This window comes from Lotus japonicus, chromosome 2 (assembly GCF_012489685.1).
Source record: "Lotus japonicus ecotype B-129 chromosome 2, LjGifu_v1.2".
In the NCBI taxonomy this organism is placed as follows: Eukaryota; Viridiplantae; Streptophyta; class Magnoliopsida; order Fabales; family Fabaceae; genus Lotus; species Lotus japonicus.
Window position 1 is genome coordinate 71899599 of NC_080042.1, and position 14733 is coordinate 71914331.

The 14733-nt window shown below is 35.3% G+C and overlaps 1 protein-coding gene across 1 annotated transcript; it reads right to left on the reverse strand.

Moving 5' to 3' along the window:
• Nucleotides 1-1471: 1471 nt before the first annotated feature.
• LOC130739301 (ABC transporter B family member 15-like) lies at nt 1472-10805 on the reverse strand. Its single transcript, XM_057591559.1, has 8 exons — nt 10394-10805; nt 9881-9935; nt 9604-9782; nt 8717-9174; nt 8401-8620; nt 7710-8030; nt 4058-4963; nt 1472-3207 (listed from the first exon to the last, which is right to left on the reverse strand). Exons 1-8 carry the CDS (start codon nt 10637-10639, stop codon nt 1792-1794), a joined length of 3801 nt encoding a protein of 1266 aa, XP_057447542.1. The 5' UTR covers nt 10640-10805; the 3' UTR covers nt 1472-1791.
• Nucleotides 10806-14733: the final 3928 nt, after the last annotated feature.

Here is a 14733-nt window from a genome sequence, read left to right on the forward strand (position 1 = left end):
TTATCTCATTCGCACACAATGTAAGTCACTTTTGGTTTGTGTGTTTATCAGAACACCAAAAAGAGAGTGAGGTTTGAGGAAAAGCCAGGTGGCAACTCCAGATAGGATGTATACTCCTTCATTGAGTTCAGATCAACCATGCATTAATGCATCATTAACATCTGACTGTTTCAAAAACCAACTATGAGAAGATGCTCTGGCCATTAACAATCTGACTAATAAATTTGGCTACTAGGCAAAATGTATCAAAGCAATCAATGCCCTCACTTTTGGTATTTCTCTTTACAAACAATTTAGCTTTTTACCTTTCTATTAAGTTATCTGGTTTGTGTTTGATTTTTTAGACCAATTTTCACCCAATGGAGACTTTTCCCAAAGGTAAATCAGTTAGGATCTTGGTGTTCTGCTCCATGGCATTAACCTCAGACAACATGGCTTCCCTACATCTTCACACAACAACTGAATCACACTACCTTGCACTTAGACAGTTCACTTCAACTACTCCATTCATGATAGTTCATGAATCATTAAAACCAATTCTGTGGGACACAAATGTCCAATAATTCAATACCAAAGTATGAATAACAGATATTTAGTTTTGGAGCTAGCCATGGCCTAACATGACAAAACTTGCTTCTGTAGGAAGTGGTTGTTGCAATAAGAATGTCATTGACTGATAATGCCTAATTGTCTATCTACTATTGAACTCTTTCTTAGTTTTACCTGAGTTGAGTGCTTCATTATAAAGATAGAGAGAGACTAGAATGTCCTCAGTGCCTTCTGACTACTTTTCCAATCACAATGTTATTTTCTTTGAAACTGTAGAAAAACTATAGACAAAACAAGTGTCTGGAAAAGTTAGAGATAGAAGGATATATGGAGTCTATTCGCAAACGAAATGGCAGTGCACTTTGCCTTAATTAACCCATATCTGTAATTATACTCAAGGTAACTAAGAGTACATAATTTTACAGTGGTCATTCAATCAAATGAATCAATCATTCAATAGCCCCTCAATCAACCTCCTAATAATAGCAATGAATTTGTTGGGCTTATGAGGATGAGGTTTCAACTATCCTCAATGCTTTGATATTTTGTGCTTCTAATTCTCTAGTGGTTGGTTGGGTGAAGGAACAGTTGAACACTACAACAGAACATAAAAATTTCACCATATAGTTAATAGAATTCATAGGTGTTTTGTATATAACTGATAAACTCAAATAAGTTTTTTCAAACGAGACCTAATTAAATAGACTTAACAGTTGATGTATTAATTGTTGAATATAGAAGATCTCTTATAATCATCTTCAAATGGAAAATTACCAATTTGGAAATCATATCACCTTAGAGCAGAAAGAAAATTTACACCAAGTTGTTAAGAAGCATTCTACTTCATGTTGGTATACATCCACCAATACGTGATTATTATTATGCACATTGAAGCATTAATGACGTTAGCCATTAGCTCAAATTGAAAAGGAAAAAAGAACATAACCTTAAAGTGTAATCACCCAGCTTCCCTTAGTTTGAAGGGCAGAGCCAAGACTTTAACTTCAGGAAAAAGAGATGACTAAGTAAGATTCAATTATTATACAATATAGGCATATAATATGGGAATTGATTATGCTATTTTGGGGACCCCCCAACTTAGATAAGTATGCTATGGAAAAATTTGCTTTTTCACATATCACCACAACATCCCCATCATTTTTCTTTGTTGCTATCTCCTCAAATTTCAAAAAGAGGCCATATAGTAATCTCAAACAGATATTGCAACTTGGTTTTGTTTGGTTAGTTGATTTCACCTGCAGAGTCAGTAGCAACAGTGTAATTGCTTGGTCTTCTCTGCAGACTCACCAAAGAGTAATAAGCTCCACTTGGTCCCTTAGCCAACAAGTTTGAATGGGACCCTTTCTCCACCACCCTCCCCTTATCCAACACAGCAATCAGATCACAGTTTTGAATGGTGCTCAACCTGTGAGCCACCACCACACTAGTCCTCCCCACCATAACCCTCTCCAAAGCATCCTGCACCAGTTTCTCAGACTGGCTATCAAGAGCACTAGTTGCTTCATCCAAAAGCAACACCTCAGGGTTCTTCAATATAGCTCTAGCTATTGCAACCCTCTGCTTCTGACCCCCGGAAAGTTGCACTCCTCTATCCCCACACAAAGTGTCATAACCCTCTTTCAAACTTGCTATGAAATCATGAGCATTGGCTGCTTTTGCTGCCTCTATGATCTCACTCTCATCAATCTTATCAGATGCTGAATGTGATCCATATGCAATGTTCTCTCTAATAGTCCCACCAAACAGTGTTGGCTCTTGGCTCACAAGTGCAATGTGCATCCTTAATGCCCTTAAATTGTAAGATTTAATGTCTTTACCATCAATGGTCACTCTCCCTCTGAAAGGATCATAGAATCTCTCTATCAACCCTATGATTGTTGATTTCCCAGACCCACTTTGCCCTACCAATGCAGTTGACTTCCCTGGACTAATTTTGATTGAGAAGCCTTGGAAGATCATCACATCAGGTCTTGCTGGGTATGCAAAATGTACATCATGAAGTTCAATCTTCCCTGTTATTTTCTCAGGCTTGCACCTATCTTTCTCATCAGGCTCAATCTTGGTGCACCTGTCAAGGATTGCAAAAACAGAACCCACAGCATCTGAACCTTTGGCAAGGTCATTGGTCATGCTACCAGCATCAGCAATCACCCTTCCTGTGCTCACCAAGATCATAAAAGTCTCAAAAAGTGCTTTTGCTTTTATATACCCTTGGGAAATGAGCTTGCCACCATACCAAAAATCCAAAGCCCAAGTGCAAAAAGTCAGGCTTTGGGAGAATGCAAGCCCAAAGCCTGCAAACCATGACTGCCTGATGCTCTCGCGCCTCGGGCCTTCTTGGGCTTTTTCAAGCATTTTGAGGATCCTATCTTGGGAGGAGAAAGCGGTGATGGTTCGGAGGTTGGAGACGGCTTCTGCGGCAATCTTGCTACTTTCTCCTTGGGCCTTGATGGCCTTGCTGGACATGCTTTTGAGAAGGACGCGTCTTGTGTAGAAGCAGGCTATGATGATGGGCTGAACCGCGATCATGACGATGGCGAGCCTCCATGCAATTACCAGGCCCATGGTGAATGCTATTATCACTGCTGAGATTGTTTGTACCACTAGAGCCATTCTATCTCCCACCAAAGACCTTACCTGCATTCATATGAAAAAAATTATAAGAGATGTTAAAACGGACCAACTCGACTCATCAGGTTGGCTCATCACTAATTGCCAGGAAAGTAGGTTGAGCTAGTTCAGCCCACTTTATGGCAAAGCAGAAAAGATCAACCCGACTAGACCGACAACTGGTTAGCGGGTTGATCACTAGCAAGTCTTTAGAAAAATAAAATAAAAAATCTAAAATATAAGAATTAATAGAATTTTTTTTATTGAAATGGTTGTAATAAATAACCCATAATAATAAAGAGTTTTGATTCATGTATATCATTTATATGACAAACACCTGACACCTGCAGTTTGTTGCCGTCCACAAAATGCAGAGTTTAAATAATGGTGTACATGAATCATTTTTAAATAACAAATTTAAATAATGTATCGAGCGAATTCTATTCTTCAAGATCATAACATGATTGAAACATTCTATCAAAAATAAAAAAAAAATAAAAAAAGTTTGGCTTGCAAGTCATCTCAGCTAAACCCCGTGCGAATTCATTTGACCCGAAATCTGCAAGAATTGAATTTTGACCAATCCAACTCATTGACGAGTCGAATTAGCTTGAGGGTTGCAAGCCGAATTGACAAATGGAAAATTAGAACACTAAACTCAAAAGTGACAAAATTAAAACTTTGTAATGATAAGAAATAAAAAAAATGATATAGAGACATAAACCTCGCGACATCAAATAATCATATGTTAATAGCGATTTTTAACCCCCGCAAACATTTGCGATGGTTAAAAACCACCACTAATACATATACCTGTCGGATATCCAAGGTTTTTGTATGTCTAATAAACAATCATCATTGAAATGAAAAAACATACCACGTTAGCTTCTTTGGCAAGTCTAGAGCAAATAGCACCGGTGGAATTCTCATCCTCATCAAACCACCCAACCTCAAAAGTGAGTATCTTGGAAAGCATTCTTTCCCTGATCCTCTTAGTCAAGTACTCTCCCATGTACGCAAAGCTATAATGCTGAAGCACATTCACAATCAAGGAGAAAACAGCCAGCCCCAAAAAGCAAAACGCATAGATCCTAATCTTCCTCTTCATCTCATCATGGTCCTCCAGAAAATAAACCGATACCACCGACCCCAATGCAAACGCATACACAGGCTGCACCGCACCAAACAACACCGCATTCAAACACCCCAAACATGCTTGCTTCCACTCTGGCACGTTCATCGCAAGCAACCTTCGAAACGAAGGGACAGGCAATGCTTTCTTGTCCACAACATTAACAACCTCGTCGTTAGCAACAACATCATCATCTTCAGCACGTGCCATTGATGAACTGAAAGAGCTCGAACGGCTCACGAGGGAGAGTCTACGACTGCTCGTGCTGTGAATGATGTTGTCCCGGCTTAGGAGGAAGTCATTTTGGTTTGTTGTGGCATTTTCTGTTTGTTGGAGGCGGATGAGGGAGGTGTAGAGGCCGGTGTCGTTTTGAATGAGGGTGTCGTGGGAGCCGGTTTCCATGACGTTGCCGTTTTGGACAACTGCAATGAGGTTGGCATTTCGGATGGTGGAGAGGCGGTGGGCGATGATGATGGTGGTGCGGCCGACTGCAGCCTTGTTGAGAGCTTCTTGCACGACTCGTTCAGACTCGGAGTCCAGTGCGCTTGTTGCTTCATCAAGCAAGAGGATTCTTGGTCTCTTTATTATCGCACGTGCGATGGCGATTCTTTGTTTTTGTCCACCGGACATTTGAACTCCTCTCTCCCCAACCTATTCAAACAAAATTAAAAAAGATAATTAAGATTTTATTCGACAATAATTCTAATCAATATGAGATTTCTTAACATAATTTCAAATAAGCTAAATCAATAGTATAATCATGGAACTATCTATAGATGATGGTTAGCTAAGCTATTTAATTGAAATTTTTGTTCTTGTATTTTGATATGCCCCTAGAATATCTTCTAGTCAAAATTCAAAATCAAGCCATTGTAAGATACACCTACCACCAAGGTGGTTTTAGCTCAATTAGAGTATTTTTCATCCATACAACCAGTCAACCAACACTACTTTTTTTATTTTGAAGGTTAACAAACACTACTTCAACCTTTATCAATATGCTTAAATAGTTAATCATATATTAATTTTACGGGTTGTCTAAATGACCCATGATAAAGTTTGGGTTAAATTACTCATCATCCAATCACATTTGAGATAAATGAATTGGAAATAAATTAATAAATAAAATATAGAAATTTCAACTCACTTGTCTTCAATGTGATTAGATGATGAATTATTTAACCCAAACTTTATCATGTGTCATTTAGACAACCCCTAATTTTACAGATTGAAATTTGATGTTCCCAAAACTTTGTTAAAAATTCTATTTATGGTATAGGAAATTAAAATATGACGTTGTTTTGGTAACCTTAGAAAAAATATATTAGGATTTGTTGCCTTTCAGTGTATAGTTTAAATGGATGACACAATTTTGTCGTGTCAATTAGCTTTAGATATATAAGACTAAATTATAAGTTAAAAGAATTTATTTTAAAAGATAATATTACGACACATCAAATTAAAGGGATACAGCATTCATTTTCAATGGATATCGGGAATCACCTTTGAAATATCACTTAAACACAAAAGATGTTGATCTAAAATTTGCTGGTTTTTGTTGGTTATTCTTGTATAAACTTTAGTATGTTTAATTTAACGGAAATGGTGGAGGTTACGAATCAAATTTTCATCTCTCCTTTTGATTGGTTACCTCTCCACTTTTTTCCGACACAAATAAATATGTCCCACAATATCAACCTATTATTAAAAGCCACATGTACATTTTTAATCTAGCATTGCTATTAATTTAAGTATGGTAAGCAACAAATTATTAACACATCATTAATTTTTAACTAAATATTATATTCGCTAATACGTAATGATTCTTTCTAAGTTCAATGCACTTAAGTTAGCTATTAAATAATTTTAATTTATACGACCATTGAATATGAAAGCATGTTCTATGTATAGGATAAATTCATGGCGTTAGGGTTAGGGAGCGAGTCAAAAGGGTGGAATTCTTAGGTGTTATATTAATTTACGGCAAGTCAATGTTTGAGAAATGAGAATAATGTTGTGTTAACACTTTTTTTCCACTTCAATTTTAGGTAAATAGAAAGGAAAGAGAGGAAAATGAGTAATACAACAGTGACGTGATACAAAATACAGAGAGGAATATGAAGAAAATGTGTGAAAAATGAAATATAAGAGAAAGTAAGGTGTGATTGTCTGAGTGAACCCTTATTAAATAATTGATGTCACAATACATTTTGTTTTGTTTGAGGCAGTTTGCATCTTCCCATCAGCCCCTTGCATGTAGATTATACTATTTTAAAATTAAAACAATTATAATGGGGCCATGGGGGAGTATGAATGGTGCTAACTTGAGTGTGACTGTGCGAGGAACACAAAATCTCACACTTTTTTATAAGTATTTTGCCCAATATTTATAAGCTGGTAGACACTACTCAGATAACTATGTATAAGTATGTATCTTTTCAAAATTATGTTTCCAACATCTTTTTTATTGTAAAATTGGATAGGAGTAATGAGTTGAACTAATTAAGATATTGTTTTGAAAGATATGGTATGTGGTCATAATTTGTTCGAAAATTAGGGTCAAGAAGCCGGCCATATTATATGGAATTTGCTTCTTAAAAGCCATTTGCAGACATGCAAAGTTCTATGTGTACGTGGAACCCAATTATTGGTTTATTTAATTTTTAAGTAAAGAATTATTTGATGCAACACCTCACAATTCACATGGATGGAGGATATCATTAAAGCAACGAACCAGTCATGTCATTACTGTATGATGTCGTTATGGAATTTTATTAGGAATATTTTCAGTTAAAATACTGAAAACTTGAAAATTCAAATGAAAAATTGTTTGATTGACATAAAGGGGTGTAGGGATGAAGATTTCCACTTTCCTTTTATCTCCCACCAACCAAATTATCTCATACATGATATAATTTAATTAGTGGAATAAAGATTGAGACATCAAACAAGGATCAAAGATGATTTTAATCTATGGTGTAGATATTTGGAATGAGAAAAGAATAAAGTAGAAAAAAGTGATAATGTGATAAGAATAGTCTCATATATAGAGAAAAATGGAGTGTATTGTGTTTACACTATTTGAGAGTCTCATTTATGTCTCATTTGTTTATGTTGTTTTGGAAAAGGCTGAGTTTTACTGATACTAAACTTTCCTGTTATCATCAATAACATGCATATTGAGATTGATGGCTACCTGAACCACTAAGCATGATTTTGTCATATTGGGTAAAAAATGTTCCATTCACCCTGAATGATAGGAAAAAAGAGAATTTTGTTTTTCTCTGATCATTTTCAACCATTGAAGTGAGATCATGTAGGAATAAGTTTAATAAAAAAGTGGATTGAACAGATATTAGTGGCAGTTGACAGTAGCAGCACTGAAATGAGTACTGACCTGAGTATCATATCCAAGTGGCAACTGTGAAATGAAATTATGAGCATTGGAGGCTTTGGCAGCTTCAACAACCTCTTCCTCTGTTGCATCCTCTCTCCCAAACAGTATATTTTCCTTAATGCTAGTTGCAAACAGAGCAGGCTCTTGGCTCACAAGACCCATCTGAGACCTTAACCACTTCAACTGCAACTTGTGAATTGCCACCCCATCAAGCCTTATCTCTCCCCCAACAGGATCATAAAACCTCTGCAAAAGTGATATCACTGTTGATTTCCCTGACCCACTCCCTCCCACCAAAGCCACTGTCTTCCCTGCTGGAACCTGTTGAATCAACTGTTCCCTATTAGACACTTTAATTTGTATGGGAAAGGATAAAGCATATAATACATAAATTATAATTATTTTAGCAATTGACATAATTGATATTAATGATTAAAACATAATGTATTATAATTAATTGAGTATTAACTATTAAGTAACCAAGCTTCTTGGCTTAGTGGTATAAGGCTGCCACTAATATAATTTAGGGTCGAACTGGATCTCCCAAAGATCGATTTCTGGCATTGTCAAAATATTGATTGGCTAATGGCAGCCACTCACCACGAGCGGTATTAGTCAAGGTGCGTGAAAACTGACTGAACTCCTCGTGGTGAGGAAAAAAAATTAGAGAATTAAATAAATAAAAGCGAACCTTCAAACACATGTCATTGAGAATCACACTCTCTGGCCTTGAAGGGTACACAAACTCAACATGATCAAATTCCACTTCCCCTGAAACATTTTCCAGAATCTCCCCAGCCATGTTGTCAGAATCAATCTTGGGAACCCTGTTTATGACTTCCATTATGCGTTCTGCAGCGGTTTTCGCCTCTGAGAAGTACTTCACATTGGATAAACCAGAACCTAAAGACCTGTCACACAATACAAAAAATAACCACAAAGTTTGAATCTTTTGAGGTTCAATTGCATGAATTTGAAATTATGAGATAAAGGGTATGTGTAATTACAATCCACCAAGGGCTATGGAGGCTCCAACTACAAACACAGTCCCTCCTTTAGCACCATGGTACATGACCATTCTGCTACCATAATAGGACAAGAAGGACCAAATAGCAAAGACAAGACCATTGCTTCCTACGGCTAAGCCTTTAGCTAGGCCTTGTTTCAGCCCCAATTTCACAGAGCCTTGTAGAGCATCAGAGAAAGCATTAATGGTCTTGCTTTCCCCTGCAAAGGAATAAACGGTTCTGATGGAAGATATTGCTTGTTCTGCTATTGTACCGGCATGGTTATACTCTATACTGATCTTTCTAGCCAAACTCATCAAGGTCCTCCCATACATCAAACCAGGGATCACAAGAAGAACAATAAAAGGGAACCCCACAATTGCCAATCTCCATAGTAATGCAAAAGCTGCTATGTAGCTCCCAATAAACATAGACGCATTCATCAAAAAATTTGGGACCTGTGTAGTTTCCAAATTGGAAGAAATTCACTCTGTTAGTGGCACAATATAATGATTAAAATTCAAAATTGAAAATGCTCTGACATGAAAAATAAAAACTGGATTCACTGCAATCGATCCCCGGTTATTGGAGTCAAGTTTTGCACTTCCTGAAAGTTCAATTTAGAGAAGTTATTTTCACTTTTGGAAGTTGAACTTTTCTGGAAAACTGGACTGCATGAACAAGGACCACAGTAAATCCAATTTCGAAAAGAGTAATGATTCATTCACACAACATTTTTTCTCTCATCTCATTTCCTTACTTTTTTCCTTATATTTTTTTGCATTTTTTGTCACATCACATATCATCTCATTTATTTCTCTTATTTCTTTTCCCATTTATCTTATTAGGTAGACATGGAAAAGAAATATTCTTAAAAAAAAGTTCACCTTTTCACTAAGAGCATCTTGAATCACAAGGCTGTCATTAGAGACGCTGGTGATGACCTCTGATGTGCTTGTGACATGCAAATCAAAATATGCTACTTCTTGTCTGAGAATTGCTTTCAAATATCTGGCTCTCATTCTTGCAGCTTGTCTTTCACCTGTTCTTGTCCAACAATAACCCTCTGAAGTGATCAACCAAAGTAAAGGTGTTAGTTTATATTCATGGATCATACAAATGAAAGAGAAGCATAATCATAGGCATAGCAAAACTGAAACTCACCAAGGAAGCAAGCAACAAAAGAGCCACAAGCCAAATAACACATATTCACTGCATTCTGCATCACAAGCAAACCAAATAAACTAGCTAATACATGTTTGGGGATCTGGATTCATTGCAGTTGTTGGATCCTTCATTCCTAGCTTCCTCTAGTCACCACGGTCAAGTTTTACACTTCTAGACCCGAAGTTATATTCATTTCCAGAAGTTGAATTTTCGAGAAGTATAATAAAAACATTTCCGAAACTTGAACTTCCACAATGAAAAAAAAAATCACTTCCAGAGGTGAATATAGCTTCCAGAATTTGAACTTCAGAAGTGCAAAACTTGAGCGTAGTGAACGCAGAACCAACAATTCCATGTTTGGATATCATTCAATAAATGATTCTGAAGTCAAAATCAATTCTGGTGAGAAGCTTTAGTAACTAGCTTCTGCATGTCAAAATTAATTTTAAAAAAAGAGAAACTAATACAAACAAAAATTCAGTGATTATTGAGCAAGTGAGAAGAGAGAACCTCATTGATGTTATGGACGAAAGTGTTGTTTGTGCTGGTGGAAGAACCGCCAATACTATTCATGATTTTGCTAGTGATAAACAACACAAGAGGGGTGCCTATACCATCTCCAATGGCTCCAAACAAACCCAAAAGCATGAGAAACCAGTCTAGGCCATCGGCATGCATGAAAATGCACATGACAGAGCCACTCTTCGCCTTCTTCTTCTTTCTAACCATGGAAACAGCATTCTGATCCCCACCCATTATTTGCAACAGAAACCCTTTTGATTTTCTCAGAAACAACCAATAGCAAGATTCTCTGACCACTAGACTGGCTTCTTCTGCTTCCTTTAATTTGTTTCTTGTGCTTGCTTCCAAAACCAGCTTTGTGGTCTTGTTTTTGAATGTTGCAAATGATGGATTTATATAGGAGTGAGAGAGTGATTCCTGATAGCATGTGGAGAGGCTTATTATAAGGACACTGGAGTGGGATGGGGAACCACATGTTTTTTTTTACTTCACAATTAATATGAAAATGATCGATTTGTATATATGTGCATAGTACCGACATCCAACAGATACTTCAGTGAAAAAAAAGAGAAGAAAGATGAGTAATTAATGTGATACATGTAACAAGAGAAATAGAGACAAAAAAAAGTGTATGTGTTGGATGTCTAAACTATTTGTAAGCTTAAGTAAAATTATTGTGATTAATAATGTATCTTCAATGAAAGCGTCATTAATGACGATTTGGTAGTTGTACAGATTAATCCAAAGAGAAGGATGGAGACTGGAGAGGACTTTCTTTAAAGGGTATTTTTTTTTAATCAAAGACTGGAGTGATTAACATAATATTTTTTTAATTACATGTTTGAGTCAACTCAAATAGCTTTGTTCAATTATAAGTGATAAATTATAATTTTCATCACAAAGTTTATCTCAGCTGAGTACATTTTGTTTGAAGTTTGAAGTTTGAACGGAGCCATTAACAAGGTGGAAAAGAAAAGACATGAACAAAATTCAACATAACAATGATACTCCCTCCGGTCCTATTTATAAGCATGAAAGAGAAGAAAAATCTTGGTCCTTTTTATAAGAACCAAATGAAAGTTTGAGCTATATTAATTAATTTTTTCCAATGATGCCCTTATTAATTCTAACTTGTAAAATGTGTCTCATTAATTATTCTCCCTCTTTTCCACTTTCCAACACTAATAATAAAGGGTAATTTTGGAAGTTCATTTTAATTTAAGACAAATTTAATGCATTTTATCTAGTTTAACTACATTTCTTAAACTATGTGAATTTTTTTTTTGTTGCTTATAAATAGGACCGGAGGGAGTACTATGTCATGAAAGGATTCATTCTCTACAAATTTAAACCGCTTGCACAAATTAAGTATAGACAAAGAAAGGAGTTTATGATTTCTTCTCTCTATATTATGGTTTGTTTTCAAATTTCATGATGCTTTTTGCATGGTACTGATGTAAACTTATCATTCAGATTAAGCAAGTTTAGAGCAACAATAGACCAAGAATCTTAAAAGGTGTGATTGATTATATTGTATATCTTTGAAAAGTAATATCCTTATGTTCTCATTATGAGGGGGTGATTATGATGGGGCAACGAGAGTCCATGGTTGCAGTGTAGCTTTGATCCATGTGTAGGGAAACATTTGGCACCCCATATGTGATTTCTCCCAATCCATCAACGCCCTCTCTGATTTCACTTTATTTACAAGGAAACAAGCCCATTGAATTGAGCATTTCAACTCAAGCAGGCACAATAAATTTCTTACTTTTTTTTTTGAAATGCTCTTAATTTTGTTTCAAAAGTAAGATTTCTGTTTGATTATATTATTTCCCTGTATAGGATAAGTGATGGTCTATTCTCTCACAATTTGACTCCTCTAAAGTGAGACAATTCTATTTTAGAAGAAGTAAACATCATAACTACTACTAATAATTATTTACTTTTAAAAGTTAATAAAATAACTCAATTAATAGTTGCTAATTGACAAAAACTTTGAAGTGAGTTTTTCTTACCATTGCAACACGAGAGTTTCTCCACGTTGGAAGATGAGAGTTGCTGAATAAAGCAACCAAAAAAATAAGCTACTCTGGAGAATGTGATTAAAAAAAATATGTATTGCTATAATATGTCATAACATAACACATTGATATTGGGAAATAATACATAATATAATATAATATAAAATAAAAGTAGGTTAGATGATTTGTTCGATAAATTTTTTAAAAGTTGTTGAATTAAAGTAAAAAAGTTAGTAGAATTTAGTTAAAATGGTATAGATGATGTGTTATTTTAAAAAATTGTAAAAAATGATATAAAATTTAAATTGGAAACTCGAATGAATTGCTTAGATGATTTTGCTCTTAAAGTATCTCCTAATTGTTTATCACAAAGCAACTCTAATAGAATATCCAAATGTTGCCGTGTCTGGACTAGGTGAGCCCTTTTTGTTAGGATGACCTCGCCCAGGAAGGCCTCAGAGAGGCAGAGACCCTCGCCAAGGGGCGAGGAGCGTGAGTTAGGGAGTTAGGCCTCGGTTGATGAGTCCCAACAGACCCATTAGTGGGGAACTTAGGAAAGGCCATAGAACCTCTATAAATAGGGGTTGGGGTGCTGTAGTAAAGGATTTTTGGCTCATTTTAATCAATACATAAATATTCAGTTATACCTTCACGTGCAATTTCTCTGCACCTCTAGGGATTATCCTTTCTTAGAGTGTTCAAATCAAGAATAATGTCATACTTAATTAGTTGCTTTGGTGGGAGGCTAGGAGCCATTTTTACTTTTTGTGATAATTAGATCATTATGGCTAAATATCTTCGAACCAAAAAACATTGTTAACCATAATTATACATTTATATTATTGCGGTTTTTTGTCATAAAATATTTTGGTTTTCAACCAACACAAATTTAATGTTTAATAATGATATGCTTCATATTCTTTTTTACATTGAAAAGAAAAATTGTTCATACCAGGAATTGATCATTGGACCTCCCACTATCTAACTCATATGTTTCTCCCTCTACAATTAACTCATATGTTTCTCAGCTCCTACCACTTACATTGAATGATCTGTATTTTAGCATTACTTAATAAAATATAAAGTGTGAGGTAAATCATGTGATGTATTTAAGAATTTGGGACTTTTTGGTTGGAGTAAAATATTATTTTGAGTTGTTTAAAGTATAAAAACTGACATGTCACTGTATATGGGTTATATGGGTTGTTTAAACTCATGATAAAGTTTCGATTAAATAACTCATATTCAATCACATTGAAGAAAAGTGAGTTGAAATTTCTATATTTTATTTATTAATTTATTTCCAACTCACTTATCTGCAATGTAATTCGATGATTGATTATTTAACCCAAACTTTTTCATAGGTCATTAAAAAACCCACTATATATGGAAAATTGAAGAATGCTACGCAAAACAGACAAATGGAACATTTTAACCAATCAAATTGTTTGATGGAAATGTGTGTGGGCCCATAGCGTATAACTAACATAATCAATCACATAAATTCACAAGCTGTAGCATCACTTTTTTCAGGCAACTAGCACTTTTCATTAGGCTATTATACTATTGTTTTCTTTTTTTATACTTTTTTTATGATACATCATAAAATTGACTAAAAAATAAACTAAAAGTAAAAAAACGAGTCGCTCAAGACAAAAGGTTCAACTTCCACCGGAGGCCTCTCAAAGATATGAACTCTTAAAGAATTAGCAATTGCGCCAAGATGAGCCAAACAATCTGCTGCGGTATTCCCTTCTTGAAGTGTCCATTGGACCGTCATTTGCCATGCCCTTCGGAGGAGAGTTTTAAACTAACATAATTACTTAATTTTGGTGAATTTTATTTAAAATTATCAATTTTAAATAAAGCTCTCATCTTAAGTGACCGTCCAAAACCGTATTTTCCTAATCTAATACTTTTTTTTTCTTTTTTTCCTTATTATATTATATATTATATTCATTATTTATCTTCTTTTTTTCTTCATTTCTTATTTTAAATGTTGACCCAAAATTTTCCTATATAATGGATTCGTCTCCTTGTTAGTAATTAAAGACTCTTGTCGTCCCCAAATGATTGCTCAAATTGTAAGAGCTAGAGACATGTAGATTGGGTGAGGGAGGTATAAGGATCAATCCTTAACGGGTGCAATTTATGTTTTCGGTATAAAAAAAAATAGTATTAAGCCATTTCTACATGCTTATTGCTTAATAATAATGAAATGGTGCGATAATTGAAGTGGTTTTATTGGCGACTTTAGTAGCGGCGGGCAACATGGTGGTCGTGCATGACTTTGGGTGGGGGACACAT